The following is a 15,725-nucleotide window of genomic DNA, read 5'->3' as shown; positions in this document are numbered from 1 at the left end:
TTATTGTCAAAAATTTTAATTAAATTCTTTGTAAAATTTAATTATTTTTTAAAAACTTTTCTCAATTCAATGATTTTTAATATCTACTATTTTCATAAATTTTCCAAATAGAATTCAATTATTTAAAAAAATTTTTGTAAAAATCTTCGTAAGAATTCAATTTTTTTCATGAATAATAATAAAATTTTTCGCAAGAATTAAATTATTTTTATAAATATTTAAATTCTTTCATGAATAATAAAATTCGTTGCCGGAATTCAATTTATCAGCAGGATAAGAAAGAAGTAAATATATTTTTGGTGAAAATTAGGAAAAAGTCAGGAAAATAATGCATAGAATAGAATTTTTGTAAATTTTGTTAAGTGTCTAAAACGAGTTTTTTTTTATTGTCAAGTTTAATTTTTCGGTAGCGACTTTTTTACTACTTTTTGCTACTTTTTTAAAATTAATTATCGAGTGCGAAGTCTGCATTAATTATAATGAAAAGAAGTTAATTAGAAGAAGAAGAAGAAGAAGAAGAAGAAGAAGAAGAAGAAGAAGAAGAAGTTAATTAGAAGAAGAAGAAGTTAATTATGTTATTAGGGAATTTTTTTTATTCGAAGAAAAGTAATTAGATTAATGAAATAATTGTTTCTGTTTGAGCAGCAAATGCAAATATGGAGGTAGACGGGATTGCCGAGGAGTTGGGCCGACAGAAGGAGGAAAACCGGCTTCAACACGAGCAAATAGTGAGTTTGACCGCGAAACTATCAGAGACGGAATTACGACTTGCTCGATTGATGGCCGAGCACGATGAAATCGGAACAACTCTAGTTATAACCAGGGACAATCAGAATACATTGGCTAGTGAACTCGCCGAGTTTAAAGACCGTTATGCAGAGGTAACAATTTCTTTTTCTTCCTCTCTTTGCGCCTGAAGAAGAATTTTCAATTTAATTATATCTAATTCTACTTTTTCTTTATTAGGTTGTTAACTTGTTGGCGGAAACTCAGGAGCAACTCAAGAAACAGAGGAAGCGCTCAATGCCAACTGTTCGAGGTGGATCACTCTATCCGTCTTTAGTGGCTCATCCTCAACCTGATTCCATTGCCTCGGAACTCGAGTCTTCACTTTATTCTGAATCGAGTTTGGATTCTGGAATAAGTGCAGATAGATTGTGAGTATTTTTTTCTTAACAGAACAAAGTAAGTTTGCTAAGAGTCTGGGTAATGTTAGAGAATTTTATCCAGAAGTTACTGGAAAAATATCAAATGGCTAAAATGAAAAAAAAATTTGTTTAGACAAATGTTTTTATTTAAAAGTAAAGGTGATATTTTTTGTTTTGTTTTGTAGACCGACGTACAAGAAAGTATTTGAGACGGTTCGCAGTGCCTCGAGAACCTCGTTTAGTGTAAGTGAAAGTCAACAATTTCCGCGACTTGGTTCGATGACAACTTCCACCCTTTCGACTGGCTCTTCCGGACCGAGGATGAGTCTTGGTCCTCAAATGCGAGGACGATCGCGTGGAATGCCTGGTGCTTCAACTTTTGTCAGTTTAGATTCTACTGGACACAGCGATAGTGAGGGTTCACTTATTACTGACTCGGAGGAATATCCGTAAGTTTAAATCCAATCGGAAAAAAACAAATGCAGAGTTGTTTTACTATTTTGACAATAGTTTTCTATTTTTCTTAATAATTTTTATCTATTTTGTAAATTTTTTCGTAATTTTTTATGTTTTTTTTATGTATTTCATACATTTTTGGTAATTTTTATTTATTTGATACATTTTTCAGAATATTTATTTTATTTATTTAATTTTATCAGGATTGCCACAGGTCTGGGAAATCAGGGAAAGATCAAGAATTTTTGTTAAAATACTGGAAAAAAATTGAATTGATTATTCAAATTCTTCTGAAATTAGTCAAATTTTATTAAAAGAATTTCATTAATTATTAAAAATAATGGTTTTATAGAAGAATTTTTAGTTAAAAGCACTAAAAAGAATTGAATTTTGGAGAAGTTACAAATGATTGCAGAAATTCAATTATTTTCAAAAGTAATAGAATTCTTCGCAAACATTCAATTATGTTCAAAAACTTTCCAAAAATCTCGTAAAAATTTCAATTATCTTTATAAATAATAAAATTCTTCTCTGAAATTATATTATTTTCTAACATTTTAATTTTAAAATGAATATAAAATAAAATAACTTCAGAATAGTTCAATTATTTTTATAAATAACAAAATTCTTCGAAGAAATTTAATTATTATTACAACTTTTTAATAAAATTCTTTGCAAGAATTTAATTATTTTCATAAATAACAAAATTCTTCAAGGAATTCAATTATTTTCAAATTTTACGATAAAATTCTTGGCAAGAATTAAATTATTTTCATAAATAACAAAATTCTTTGCAAGAATTCAATTATTTTCAAAAAAAAATTTCTTCGAAAAAATTTAATTATTTTTATAGAATAGTAAAATTTTCATAAAGAATTCAAATATATTTATAAATAATAAAATTCTTCGCAGTAATTTGATTATTGTAAAAAATGTTAACATCCTTGACAAGAATTCAATTATTTTCATAAATAACAAAATGTTAGCAAAAATTCAAATATTTTAAAACATTTTTAATAAAATCGGTTACAGGATTTCAATTATTTTCATAAACAATAAAATTCATCGCAGAATTCCAATTATTTTTAATACAATTTTCATCAAATTTCTCGAAAAATGTAATTATTCTTAAAAATTTTATTAAAATTCATCAGAAGAATTTAATTATTTAAAAATTTGTTGATAAAATTCTTTAGTAGATTTTAATTTTAAGAAACATTCAATTACTATTATTTTTGTGTTTAAATGATTGAAATCTCGTAGATTTTTCTAATAAAAATTTATTCAAAAATTAATTTTAATTAAAATTTTAGATAATTATTGAATATTAAATATTTAATTGAACAATTTACGAATATTAAAAATTTCGTAAAATTGTATTGTAAACAAATGGATTTGAAAATTCTCGAAGAACTTTTTCAAAAATGATTAAAAATAATTTACCTATATAAAAAAGAATTTCCGTTAAAAATTCGAGAAAATAATAATTGAATGGAAATTATGAAAATAATTTTGAAGAAAGTTAGAGTAACAATATTGTTATAATATAATAATAATTATTTTATCACTCAATCATTGTTTATTAATTATAAAACATGAAGAAATCGATAATTCCGAGTCGAAGACTCGAAGTGATTGTTGTCTTCTTGTTTTATAATATAATATTCTTACAAATTGTTGAATTTCAAAAAGATTTGAATTTTAATCTTTTAAAGAATTTTAATTCTTATGGAAAAATAATAATTAAATGTATTTAAAAAGGAACTTATTGTTTTTTTCGAATAATTTTATAATTGAAGAAATTCGTAAAGTGACAGAACATTTTTTTGAGTATCTAATAATTTTTGGAGCGAATCAGAATATTCTTTAGGGACTTTAGGGTCAGGAAAAAAGTCAAACTCTTGTATGGAAATCAGGGAATAACAAAATTTAATTTTTTTGGCAATCCTATTTTATCAATTTTTATTATTTTATTTTATTTACTTTTTTATTTCAAATGAATTAAAATGGTGAAAATTGACAATCAGGTCAAGAATTAATTTTCACCCTAGGGGACCTCAACTTCCGGGCGTGCCGGGAGCACCAGGAGCAGCCGACCTGGAAGCAGCGCTGCGTCGTTTGACACCCGCGGAAGTAATTGCAAGACGTGCGTGCCTAAGCACTGGGACTGGTTACACCTACGACTATGACGGTGGTGTTCATTCGCCGCCGAATTTCCTTCCGTTCGGCTGTCGAACGCCTGACAGCATAATGTCAACCGGAAGTAGCGGGAATCTCAGCGGCTTCAGCGGCAACAGCGCCGGTGGCTGGCGACTTCCGGAGAAATTGCAGATCGTCAAGCCCATGGAAGGTTCGCAGACTCTTCATCATTGGTCCCAATTGGCGACACCCACACTCGGTGGCTTACTCGAGGAACGTCCCGGAGTGAAGACGCGCGGCGGTCGACGACTTGAGGACCTGGGACTCGAGACCTATACACTGACCGACGTCGAGGAGGACGAGGAGTACGCGAATCCAGGGAAACTCTTCCAGGACACTGGATCCGTTTACACCTACACGAATAGCACAGTTTTGCATCCTGACGATCACACGAGTGTGACGGCGAGCGTTGTTGGCAGCCGCGTTGCCAGCGCGCCCGACAGTACCGTCAATTCGGGAATGAACACTCCGAGGACTCTCAGTCGGCGTAATTCCACTTCGACATTCTCGACGACCCTCAGTCTCGCCAAGATGCTCAACGAGCGGGGAATCAAAGCTGTGACACCGTCGTGCGTCGCAACGCCCAATGAGGATAAGAATTTCTCGCCGACAGCAACGCCTTGCAACAGTCCCGATGGCAGTCCCACACACTCGAGGTCTGCGTCGCCTTCGCCCACCAGTTCGTCACTGTCTTTTGGATTATTCACCACTGGCGCTGAATTGCTGAAACGGACCTTTGGCAGCGAGTCCGCGACGCCTATTCCAACTGCCTCGCAAGTCAAGAGGAAACGAGCGAAAAATCCTCTCTCAAGGTAAATTGAAATTCTATTATTATCTCTAATTTCTTTTTCATACTTGCAGGATTACCAGAGATTTTTAGAGAAAAATCCGCAGGGATTCTAACGGTCTGAGAATTTTATTCAAAGTCAGGGAAATTTCTATAAATTTATACAAAAATTAAGATTTTATATAAATTTTGTGTCAGTAACCATATTTTTATCCCAGAAAAGCAGAAATAAGGTTATTAAAAAGTCGGGGGATTTTTTTCTCAATCCTTATTAAACACCCTGACAATCGTCTCTAATTTCTTTTCCATAATTGCAGCGTTTCTACAGATCAGGAAAATCATCGAATTCATCAAAAAAGGAAAAAAATATAAAATTGGTCAGGGAAAAGTCAGGAAAATTTTTTTAAAATACGGGGAAAATATCAAATTTTTAGCATTAATAGGAAAATTCTGAATTTTTTCTTTTTTGGCTTATAAACCTTGAAGTTCAAACCAATTTTAATGACAATCTTCAATTTATTCTATGAAATTGAATTGAAGATTTAATTCTTCTTGAATTTTTTTTGGCTTATAAATTTTGTGATCAAAACAAATTTTAATAAAAGTCTTCAATTTTTTCTATTGAATTTCTTTTTAATAATTTAATTCTTGAAGAATAATTATAAAATTATTATTTAATGAATAATTTTACTTCAAAAATGTCAAAATTAATTAAATTTTACTAGAATTGCGTTTAAGATTTTTATAAATAATTTTAAAATTAAAATTTTTTAAAAATTTGATAATTTTAATTAAAAATTTTAAAAGGTTTGCAATAGAAGTGTTAGAAAAATTGAATTTCAATTTAAATATTGTACTTGAATATTTCATTATTTTACATAAATTCCAAACACTATTTAAATTACTAGAGTTGTGTTTACAATTTTTGTAAATAATTAAATTTCAGAGGGTTTCAAATTTAAGTTTTAAAAAAATTTGAATTCGAAATTGATAATTTTAATTAAACATCAAAATTAATTTAACTTTACTACAGTATCGATTTCAATTAATTTCAATACAATTTTAATAAAATTTCACGTAAAAGTTTCAATTCTTTTGTAAAAATTTAATAAATCCTTCGAAACAATTTAATTATTTTCATAAATAGCAAAATTCTTCCAATGAATTAAATTATTTTTACAAAAACTCTTTTTAGGAATTCAATTGTTTTCAATACAATTTTAATAAAATTCAATAACCAAATGTTTAATTTCAATTATTAACAAGCACAATTATTTTAAAAATATGTAAAAAATCCTTCATATAATTCAATTACTTTCACAATTTTCAATTAAAATTATTAAAGAAACTCCATTATTATAAAAAAATTCATAGAAATTCTTTAAAAGTATTTAAATTCAAAATATTTAATAAAATTCTTCGAAAGAATTCAAATATTTTCATAAATATTAAAATTCTTTGAAACAAAAAAATTCTTTTATTAATTCAATTATTTTCAAAATTATTATAAAAAACTACATTATTTTCAAAAAACATAAAGAAATTCTTTAAAAGAATATAATTAGGATTTTTAAGAGTTTTAATAAAATTCTTGGTAAGAATTCAATTATTTATATTAATTTTTAATACAAATTTTGGAAAGAATTCAAATATTTTTAAATTTTTTGATAAAATTCTTTGCAAAAATTTAATGATCTTCAATACATTAATTTTATAGTTGAAAGGATTTATAAAGAAAAAATGATCAATTATAAATTCAAAATTAATTGAAAGAATTCAATTATTATCAATATTTTAATAAATTCCCTTGAATGAATTAAATTCTTTTAAAAAATTGCAATAATATTCTGAGAAGAATTTAATTATTTTCTAGAAATTTTAATAAAATTCAATAATATAATGTTAAATTTCAATTATTAACGAACATAATTATTTTATAAATTTTGAAAGAAGTCTTTTGTAAAATTTAATAATAAATATAAATTTTATTAAAATTCTTCGCAAGAATTCAATTATTTTCGTAAATAATAACATTTTTCGAATGAATTCAATTATTTTCAAATTTTTCCATAACATTTTTTGCATTAATTCAATTATTTTCATAAATAATAAAGTTCTTCGAAGCAATTCAATTATTTTCATAAATAACGAAATTCTTTGAAGGAATTGCATTATTTTCAATACAATTTTAATAAAATTTTTAATTATAATTATTAACAGACACGATTATTTTAAAATGTTAAAAATATTTTATTTTTCAATTATGATCAAAATTTTCAATTAAAATTATTAAGAAAAAACTACATTATTTTTAAAAAACTTAAAAAAAAATTCCTCAAAAAAATTTAATTATTTACAAAAACTCTAATAAAATTGTTTAAAAGAATTTAATTTATATTCTAAAGAGAATTTAGTTATTTTCTAAACATTTTAATGAAATTCAACAATCAAGTGTTTAATTTCAATTATAAATAACCACAATTTTATTTTAAAAACTTGACAGAATTCAATTATTTTTATAAATAATAAAATTCTTTGAAGAAATTCAATTATTTTCAAATTTTATGATAAAATTCTTTGCAGGAATTTAATTATTTTCAAATTTTTTTTATAAAATTCTTTGCAAAAATTCAATTATTTTCGTAAATAATAAAGTTCTTTGAAGCAATTCAATGATTTTTATAAAATAGTAAAATTCTCATGAAGAATTAAATAATTTTTATAAATAAAAAATTTTTTCGAAGAAATTCAATTATATTCAAATTTTTCAATTACATTTTTTTGCATGAATTAAATTAATGATTTTCAATTGATTAATTTTAGAATTGAAAAGATTTTTTTAAAAAATTAATTAATTTTAATATGTAATTAATTTACTTTTAACTTATGTGAATGTGAAAAAATAATTTTCAGATCAGAGAAGAAAGCATTGACGGGAATTCGACTTGTGGAGAAACTCGAGAGAATTGGAATCGATACAATAATGTCCGCAACAACATCAACAAATATATCGCCATTGGCATTACAGGGTGCACTTTATACAAGGCGAAATATGGAGAGTCCCATGGCTCAATTGACCTTCCTGAAAAATTCCATGTCCTCCAGTTTCAGTCAAGAGAAATTGGATTTATCTTCCTCGGCATCTTCCATCAGTGAAAATTCAATTTCATCATTGCCCAGTGATAGATCAAGGGGATTGAGTGATAGTGAGGGGAAATTGAGTTATGGATCGAGTCGACAACGACGCTCGGGAAATCGTTCGACGAGACCCGATCTTGGACAAGTGAAACCACCGGCTGCTCCTCCCGTCACTAAGGAATCGGCTGCCCAGTCGGCACTTGGCACACTTAGCTCACTTCTATTTGGTAGAAAAGGCGGTTTGCTCTAAATTATTCATTTTTTTTAATATATATATATAAACATATTCCGTTTCTCGAAATCCCTTTAAATAGGAGACGACGAGTGTTGAAGATTTCGATGAATGGCTGTGAAAAAAGAGCACACTTCAGAATTTTATTTTTTAGCTATTAGTTACTAGAATCTAGTATTTAGATTTTCTTTCCTAGTCGAATTTTTTTTCCACTAGTTGAAATTTTTCTTTCTTTTAAAAGTAAATTATTTTTAAATACTTTAGTTTTCGCTTTCAAATATAGAAAGACTTTCAAAATACAAAAGTATTTTGAAAGTATTTTCGAATTGTTGGAAATTTACAGGGTGATCACAAGTTTCAGTTCATTCATTTCCTTGACATTTCCCTGACAAAATTGTTTTTACAGGAAAATATGAAAGTTTATAGGAAAAATGAGTAAAATTTATTAATTTTAATAATTTCTAAAAATACAATTATAACCATACGTGAATTCAATTATTTTCTACAATTTTTAACTAAACTTCAAGTCTAAATAAAATATTTTTAATAATTTATCGAAAGTTCTTTTAGAATAAATTCAATTATTCAAATACAAAAACTAAATTTTTTTGTAATAATTGTAACTGTCCATGTTTTTTCTTAACTTTTTAAAGTATAATATTTTCAAAAAATTATAATAAAATTCTTCCTATTAATTTTTTAAAAATATTTTTAAATAATTTTTTAAAGATAATATTAATGAATATTTTAAAACTTTGAGAAAATAATTGAAGTTCTTAAAAAAATTTTTGTACAATTTAAAAAACTAATTTCATTTTTGATGAATTTTTTAATTAAAAAATTTGAACATTTTTTTTCTCTAAAACATTAAAAATAATTCTAAAATATTATTATTTTTTAGTATGTATTTGAATTTTCAGAAATATTAAATTAAAAATACTGAAAATATTGAATTTTAAAAAATTAGAAGCTAATTTTCATTAATTTATTTTCTGAAAATTTTAATAAAATTCAACAAACAAATGCTTAATTTCAATTATTTTAAGAACTTGAAAGAATTTAATTATTTTCATAAATAATAAAATTCTTCGAAGGAATAAAGTTATTTTAAAATTGTTTGATAAAATTCTTCGCAAGGAATTTTAATTATTTCTATAAATAACAAAATTATTCGAAGGAATTCAATTATTTTCAAATTTTTCGATAAAATTGTTTGAAAGAATTCAATTACTTTAAAATTTTTTGATAAAATTATTCGCTGGAATTTTAATTATTTTTACAAATAATAAAATTGCTCGAAGGAATTCAATTATTTTCAAATTTTTCCATAAAATTCTTAAAAAGAATTCAATTATTTTCGAAGGAATAAAGTTATTTTTAAATTTTTCGATAAAATTCTTGGCAACAGTTAAATTATTTTCAAATTACAAAAAATTGTCGTATTTGGTTGTAATATTTGGAAGTTAAGTCGAAAAAGTCGCAAAATTTTTTTAAATAAGTCAAAAAAAAGACTCAATTTTCAAAACTTTCCGGACAAAATTTTGTTTTCCTGACATTTCACAGACTTTACTGACATGTGGCCAACCCTGATTTAGCTGTTTTGCAAATTCGCTATTTTCCAAATAAATAATTCATTGTCCTTCTAGTTGAAAATTTGATTTTTATCAATTTTTATCAATCTTAAAAATTTTTTTTTTATTTTGGTTGAAAATATTTTTTAACCATGATAAAATTTTTATTTTCTGCAATTAATTAATTAAAGATCTTTAAAATTTTGTTTATACCGAATGTATTATTAGGTATTTTATAAAAAGAAATTGTAAAAAAGAGGAGAGAAACGAAAGCGTGTGTGAGAGAGAGAGATATTGAAGACGTAATTCTGAAGTGACTAGAATTATTGCTTTATTGAAAATGAGAATATCAAAATTACTGCCGTTAACGTATTGTAGGTGTAGAAAAAAATACTCACTTTAAAATTCTGAAATACAATATTGAATTCAAAATTTTATAATATTTATATTTAAACAAACTTTTTAGAATTAAAAATTTTATATTATTTATAAATATTCTCTTATTATTTTCTTACGTTTTATTTTGGAAATAATCTTATTCTTATTTTATTTATTGGAAATGGAAATTCAAATTCATATTTCAGATTTTAAAGTTGTAAGGAATTTTTTTTTTAGGGAAATGTTCAACACTCGCGTCTATACCAACAGTATGCGGTTTTTTTATGTCCCTCGTATTATTTTCTTTTACTTTCTCTTCTTTTTATTTTAAATGACATGTGCTTTCAAGAATTGCACACATTTATCAAAAAAATAATATTGTTCATATGCGATTAATATTCTTTTTATATATAGAACTGTCGAACTTTCTAATTTGCATTTTTTCTCAATTTAGAGAAAAAAAATAAATTTTTGCAAACAAAAATTTTAGACAGTTTTAGAAAAAGAAATTTTTAATTTCGTGAATCAAATATTCCGAAATTTTGATAAAAGTAAAATTTTTTATTTCGTTGTAATGACAGGATTATTACAAAAAAAAAATGCTTTTTGAAAACCGATTTTTCGAAAAAAGGTAATAATTCTTTCGAATGTTTACTTTTTTGGTTATTTGGAAAGTTTTTTAGAGAAATTTTCAGCGATTAAAAGAACGTTTTTCGTTTTGTAGAAAAAAATATATAGAAAAATTTAACATTTTCTCATCGAAGGTAAAACTTTTTCTTTTTTCATTATCAATCAACGATGGTGCAAAAAATAATTAAAATTCTTTCGAATTATGATTCTGAATTGAAAGATTTAGCGTAAAAAAAATTGCAAACGCGTTTCTAGTCGCGTTCGGTGTCAAGCCTATTGTTATTTATGATAATTCAAAATAATAAATATTAATATTAATATATGAAAAAAGAAAGACACGCGAACGATCCTATTTTGCTAGTAGACAAAAAGAAAAAAAAATAAAGAGTTCTAAGCCATAGATGAATGAAATATAATAAATTACGAAAAGTAATTGATTAATTTAATTGAAATAAATGTACAGAGTGTGTATATATGGACTGGTTAGTTAATCTATTTATTTTGCTATTGACAGTTGAAGGAATCGATAGCTCGGAATGATTAACAGTTTACACATCCGCGACATTTCATGCACAAATTTAATTGAAAATAAATTTTATTGAATTTCGAAACGTCAATAATATTGATTTAATGGTGAAAAAAAATGTAAACCGCTTCATTTCATTGAGTATTTAATTTAAATTTAGTAATTATTCGAATTTGCTATTGTCAATCTTTATTGATTTTACTGAAGATTGTGCATTTAGCATGAAAAATCGACGTCATTGTAAATAGATTTTTTTTAATCAATTGTATCTTGAATTTGTTTGTTTTAAGAGAAGAAACTTAATTTTTTTTTAATTTGCCAACCACTGTAATGTGCATGGACAGAAAGCAGCCTTGTATATAATAGACGTACAAAAAGAATTAAAACAAAAAGTTGAAAATCATATTTTGTTGTTATTTAATACTTTTTTTGATATTTTAGGGCTCGAACTAAGTCCGTAAATCTCGTAAAGGTCCGTTTTGCTTCAAGTCCGTAAAAGTCAGTTTTTTTAAATGTTCGTAAAGTTCGTAATTTGCTAGAAAAAAGACGAAAAATTCGTAAATTGTACGATATAATTTGGAGAATTTTAGAGAAATTACAAATGATTGCAAAAATTCAATTATTTTCAAAAGTAATAAAATTCTTCGCAAAAATTCAATTATGTTAAAAAATTTAACAAAATTCTTGTCAAAATTTCAATTATTTTTAGAAATAATAAAATTTTAATTATTAATTAATATTATAATTTTAATTATTAACAACATTTTTGTCAAGAATTTAATTATTTTCACAAATAATAGAATTCTACCCAGGAATTCAATTATTTTTGAAACTTTTAATTATTAATAATATTTTTGTCAAGAATTCAATTATTTTCACAATCACATAGAATTCTTCCCAGGAATTTAATTATTTTCAAAAATTCTTCGCAAGAATTCAATTATTTTTATAAATATCAAAATTCTTTGCAGGAATTCAATTATTTGTAAAAATTTCATAACATTCTTGTCAAGAATAAAATTATTTTTCAAGATAATAGAATTTCCCGAAGAAAATAATTTTTTCTGTTTATTGAAAAATTTTGATGAAATTTTATCAGAATTTAATTATTTTCAATACAATTTTTATTAAATTCTTGGAAAGAATTTAAATATTTTCTTAAATTTATTATAAAATTCATGTCAAGAATTTAATTATTTTCAAATATTTTTGACATATAAAGATTTACAGAATTTTTTAGAAGAATTTAATTATTTAAAAATATTTTAATAATATTCTACGCAAACATTCAATTATTTTCATAAATAATGAGACTCATTGCAGAATTTCAATTATTTTTAATACAATTTTAATCAAATTCCTCGAAAATGGAATTATTTAAAAATTTTTTTATTAAAAATCGTCAAAAGAATTCAACAGTTTAAAAATTTGTTGATAAAATTCTTTATGAGAATTCAATTTTAAGGAAAATTCAATTATTCAATAAATTATTTATTTTTGTATTTCAATAATTGAATTCTAGTAGAACTATTTCTATTTGAAGTTTTCATTTTCTTATATATATCTAATTGAAGAATTTACGAATAATTGTAATTCGTAAAATTGAATATTGTAAACAAATGGATTTGAAAATTGTCAAAGAACTTTTTCGAAAAAGTCCGTTTTTTTAAATACTTTTACTGGTTCGAGCCCTGCTATTTCCTTTCAGCTATTTTGAAATTCGTAATTTTAGATTGATTTTTAGGAGCGGGAGGACCATTCGGACCATTTTTGAATTTGATGAAAAAGTTGATCGCCTGGACTAATAATATTAACGACTTGGCGTGCTCCGACTACTTTGACATCATTTCGCAAATATCCTTCCGATTTTCCACATTTGATTAAATTGTGAGCTGCTTTCATCATTTCCTCACTTGCCTTCTTGTCTGAAGTAAAAAGCAAAATTTAAAATATGCGTAAAGAAGAATATTTTTTATATTGAAAAGAAAAATTACTTACTTTGAAAGTTTCCTATAAATGCAACTCCTAAACCTTTTTTATTGTAACCGTAAGTGTGCGCGCCTTCTTTGTACCATCCAACACCTTCGTACACGTTTCCATCTCCTCCAATTGTAAATCTTTAATTAATTATGAAAAATTTTATTTATTTGTTCGGTAAATAATGAAGAATTAGATTTCATTCTTCATTTTATCTAAAATTCTTCTCTACTTAAAGAAGTTTGAATTTTTTCAACTATGAAAATAATTTTTTTCAAATTAAATTATTTTTTTAAAATTAAATTAGGTATTTTTTAAAAATTAATTCTATTGTGTAATTTTATTTTAATAATTAATTTATTTATGCGCATTGAGTCCGTAATAATTAATATTAAATAATTTTAATAATAAAAATTTGTAATTTACTTACGAATAGCCAATATCGTGCCACTCGAGAGAATCCATGTGATAAGATTGAATATTTTGCATTTGACTAGAACAACTCGATTGACTTAGACATTCTGGAGTTACGGTATGATGAATAACGACATATTCAAGAGGAGGTATTAAAAAATTATCTAATACCGACTTTTTTGCATTCCATTGTGTTCTCAAAATAATATTTGGACATGAATCTTCCTCTGCAAATTATATTACGATTTCTAATATCAAATATTTTACTATGAAATTTTCATGAAAAAATTCAATTATTTTTAAAAAAAATTTTGAAATTATTTTAATAAATAGTAAAATTCTTTCCACAATTTACATAATTTTTTTAGATAGTAAAATTCTTCTTAGAAGTTCAATTATTTTACACACAATTTTTCTTCATTTTTCAATGTATTTTCGTAAATAATAAAATTCTTCAGAGAAATTTAATTATTACCAAAAATTTGAGTAACATTCTTGACAAGAATCCAATTATTTTTATAAATAATAAACTTCTTACAAGAAATTCAATTATTTTCAAAATTTTTGATACAATTTCTCGCAGGAATTAAATTATTTAATTTAATTTAATTAATTTAATTATTTATTTTATTTCTTCGAAGAAAATTTAATTATTTTCAAAAATGTGAATAAAATTCTTTGCAAAAATTCAATTATTTTCGTAAATTAAAATTCTTTGAAGGAACAAAGTTATTTTCAAATTTTTGGATAAAATTTTTTGCAATAATTCAATTATTTTCATAAATATTAATATTCTTCCAAGGAATTCAATTGTTTTCAAATTTTTGATAAAACTCGTTGCGAGAATTCAATTATTTTTGTAAAAAAAAAAATTCTTCGAAGGAATATGGTTATTTTTAATTTTTTGAATGAAATTCTTGCAAGAATTCAATTATTTTCATAAATAATAATATTCTGACAAGAAATTCAATTATTTTCAAATTTTTTGATAAAATTTTTGTCAGGAATTCAATTATTTTCGTAAATAATAAAATTCTTCGGAGAAATTCATTTATTACCAAAAATTATAATAAAATTCTTTGCAAGAATTCAATTATTTTCGTAATAAATAATAAAATTGTTCGAAGGAATAAAGTTATTTTCAAATTTTTGGATAAAATTCTTTGCAATAATTCAATTATTTTCATAAATATTGATATTCTTCCAAGAAATTTAATTGTTTTCAAATTTTTGATAAAATTCGTTGCGAGAATTCAATTATTTTCATAAATAATAAAATTCTTACAAGGAATATGATTAAGTTTTTAAAATTGAAATAAATTAGCAGAAATAATCGTTGATTTTTAATACGGATTAATGATTTATTTATTATAAATTTATTAATAATTAATTTATTAATTAATTAATATTAATAATTTTTTTTAATTATTGATTATTCATTATGAAGTATCTACTATTAATTTATTTACTATTTTAATTAATTGATTCATTTGATTGTTATTATTGATATTATTTTGCATATTTTTTTTGTTTTTATCATTATTATTATATTATAGTAATAATCAAATATAAAAATATATTAATAAATACAGAATAGTCAAGTGTTAATTATCAATAAATAGGATTAAAAAAATTTTTACCTACCTGCTAATGATATAGAAAGTATAACGGCAAAAATAAATAATTTATGAAACATTGTAGAACGTATAATAAATTGACTGTCTGTCAAGATTCGCCTTAATGCAACTAAAAGAAACTAATAAATAACTATCAAGGAACATGATTCATTCAATGGCAAAGGTCATTATCATTATTTAAACAACACTCAACGTGAACGAAAAAAGAAATAAAATTTTTTTTCAACATCTCTGGTATTCCCGTTTGCGAGTGTTGTTAATTTCTGCAATTTATCAGATAATCATCCAGGAAAATATATCTTCTTTGAAAACTAAAGTCTTTCTTTAAATTTACGAATTTTCCCGCAATTATTAACAAACTTTTCAAAAATTTTATTTTTAGTTAATTTAATAAATTTCAAAATAATAATTTTAAAACTCTTCAAAACAAATTTTTCAAAAATTTTACTTTATAGTTAATTAAATAAATTTTAAAATAACAATTTAAAAAAATTTTATTTTTAGTTAATTTAATAAATTTTAAAATAATAATCTTAAAACTTTTGAAAACAAATTTTTCAGAAATTTTATTTTTAGTTAATTTAATGAAAATAGAAGACAATTTTTTTTAGAAAATCAAATTTTTATCAACT

The 15,725-nt window shown here is 24.0% G+C and overlaps 2 protein-coding genes across 7 annotated transcripts in view; one reads left to right on the top strand and one right to left on the bottom strand.

Moving 5' to 3' along the window:
- LOC122498050 (trafficking kinesin-binding protein milt) overlaps positions 1 to 8,458 on the top strand; it is an 83,182-nt gene extending 74,724 nt beyond the window's left edge. For 5 of the 6 annotated variants that reach the window (XM_043605570.1, XM_043605568.1, XM_043605567.1 and 2 more), the window contains 5 exons: positions 646 to 881; positions 967 to 1,157; positions 1,334 to 1,597; positions 3,632 to 4,615; positions 7,504 to 8,458. In XM_043605570.1, the coding sequence (XP_043461505.1) occupies positions 646 to 881; positions 967 to 1,157; positions 1,334 to 1,597; positions 3,632 to 4,615; positions 7,504 to 7,978 (2,150 nt within the window). In that variant the 3' untranslated portion in view covers positions 7,979 to 8,458. The remainder of the gene's footprint in view (positions 1 to 645; positions 882 to 966; positions 1,158 to 1,333; positions 1,598 to 3,631; positions 4,616 to 7,503) is intronic. The other variant, XM_043605569.1, reaches the window with a different exon arrangement.
- Positions 8,459 to 12,635: 4,177 nt separating this feature from the next.
- LOC122498054 (peptidoglycan-recognition protein 1-like) lies at positions 12,636 to 15,250 on the bottom strand. The gene is made up of 4 exons (XM_043605579.1): positions 15,101 to 15,250; positions 13,473 to 13,683; positions 13,064 to 13,182; positions 12,636 to 12,990 (listed from the first exon to the last, which is right to left on the bottom strand). Exons 1-4 carry the CDS (start codon positions 15,150 to 15,152, stop codon positions 12,806 to 12,808), a joined length of 567 nt encoding a protein of 188 aa, XP_043461514.1. The 5' UTR covers positions 15,153 to 15,250; the 3' UTR covers positions 12,636 to 12,805.
- Positions 15,251 to 15,725: the final 475 nt, after the last annotated feature.

Source organism: Leptopilina heterotoma, unplaced genomic scaffold (genome assembly GCF_015476425.1).
Source record: "Leptopilina heterotoma isolate Lh14 unplaced genomic scaffold, ASM1547642v1 Lhet_141, whole genome shotgun sequence".
NCBI classification, from domain to species: Eukaryota; Metazoa; Arthropoda; class Insecta; order Hymenoptera; family Figitidae; genus Leptopilina; species Leptopilina heterotoma.
Note: the sequence above shows the minus strand (reverse complement) of the source record. Positions and strands in the feature narration are given on the sequence as shown.

Coding starts and splice junctions, on each gene's coding strand:
- LOC122498054 (XM_043605579.1), bottom strand. CDS start 15,152: ATGTTTCATAAATTATTTATTTTTGCCGTTATACTTTCTATATCATTA. Junction 13,684..15,100: donor ACTTTCTATATCATTAGCAG/GTAGGTAAAAAT, acceptor TATAATTTGCAG/AGGAAGATTCATGTCCAAAT. Junction 13,183..13,472: donor TGGCACGATATTGGCTATTC/GTAAGTAAATTA, acceptor AATTAATTAAAG/ATTTACAATTGGAGGAGATG.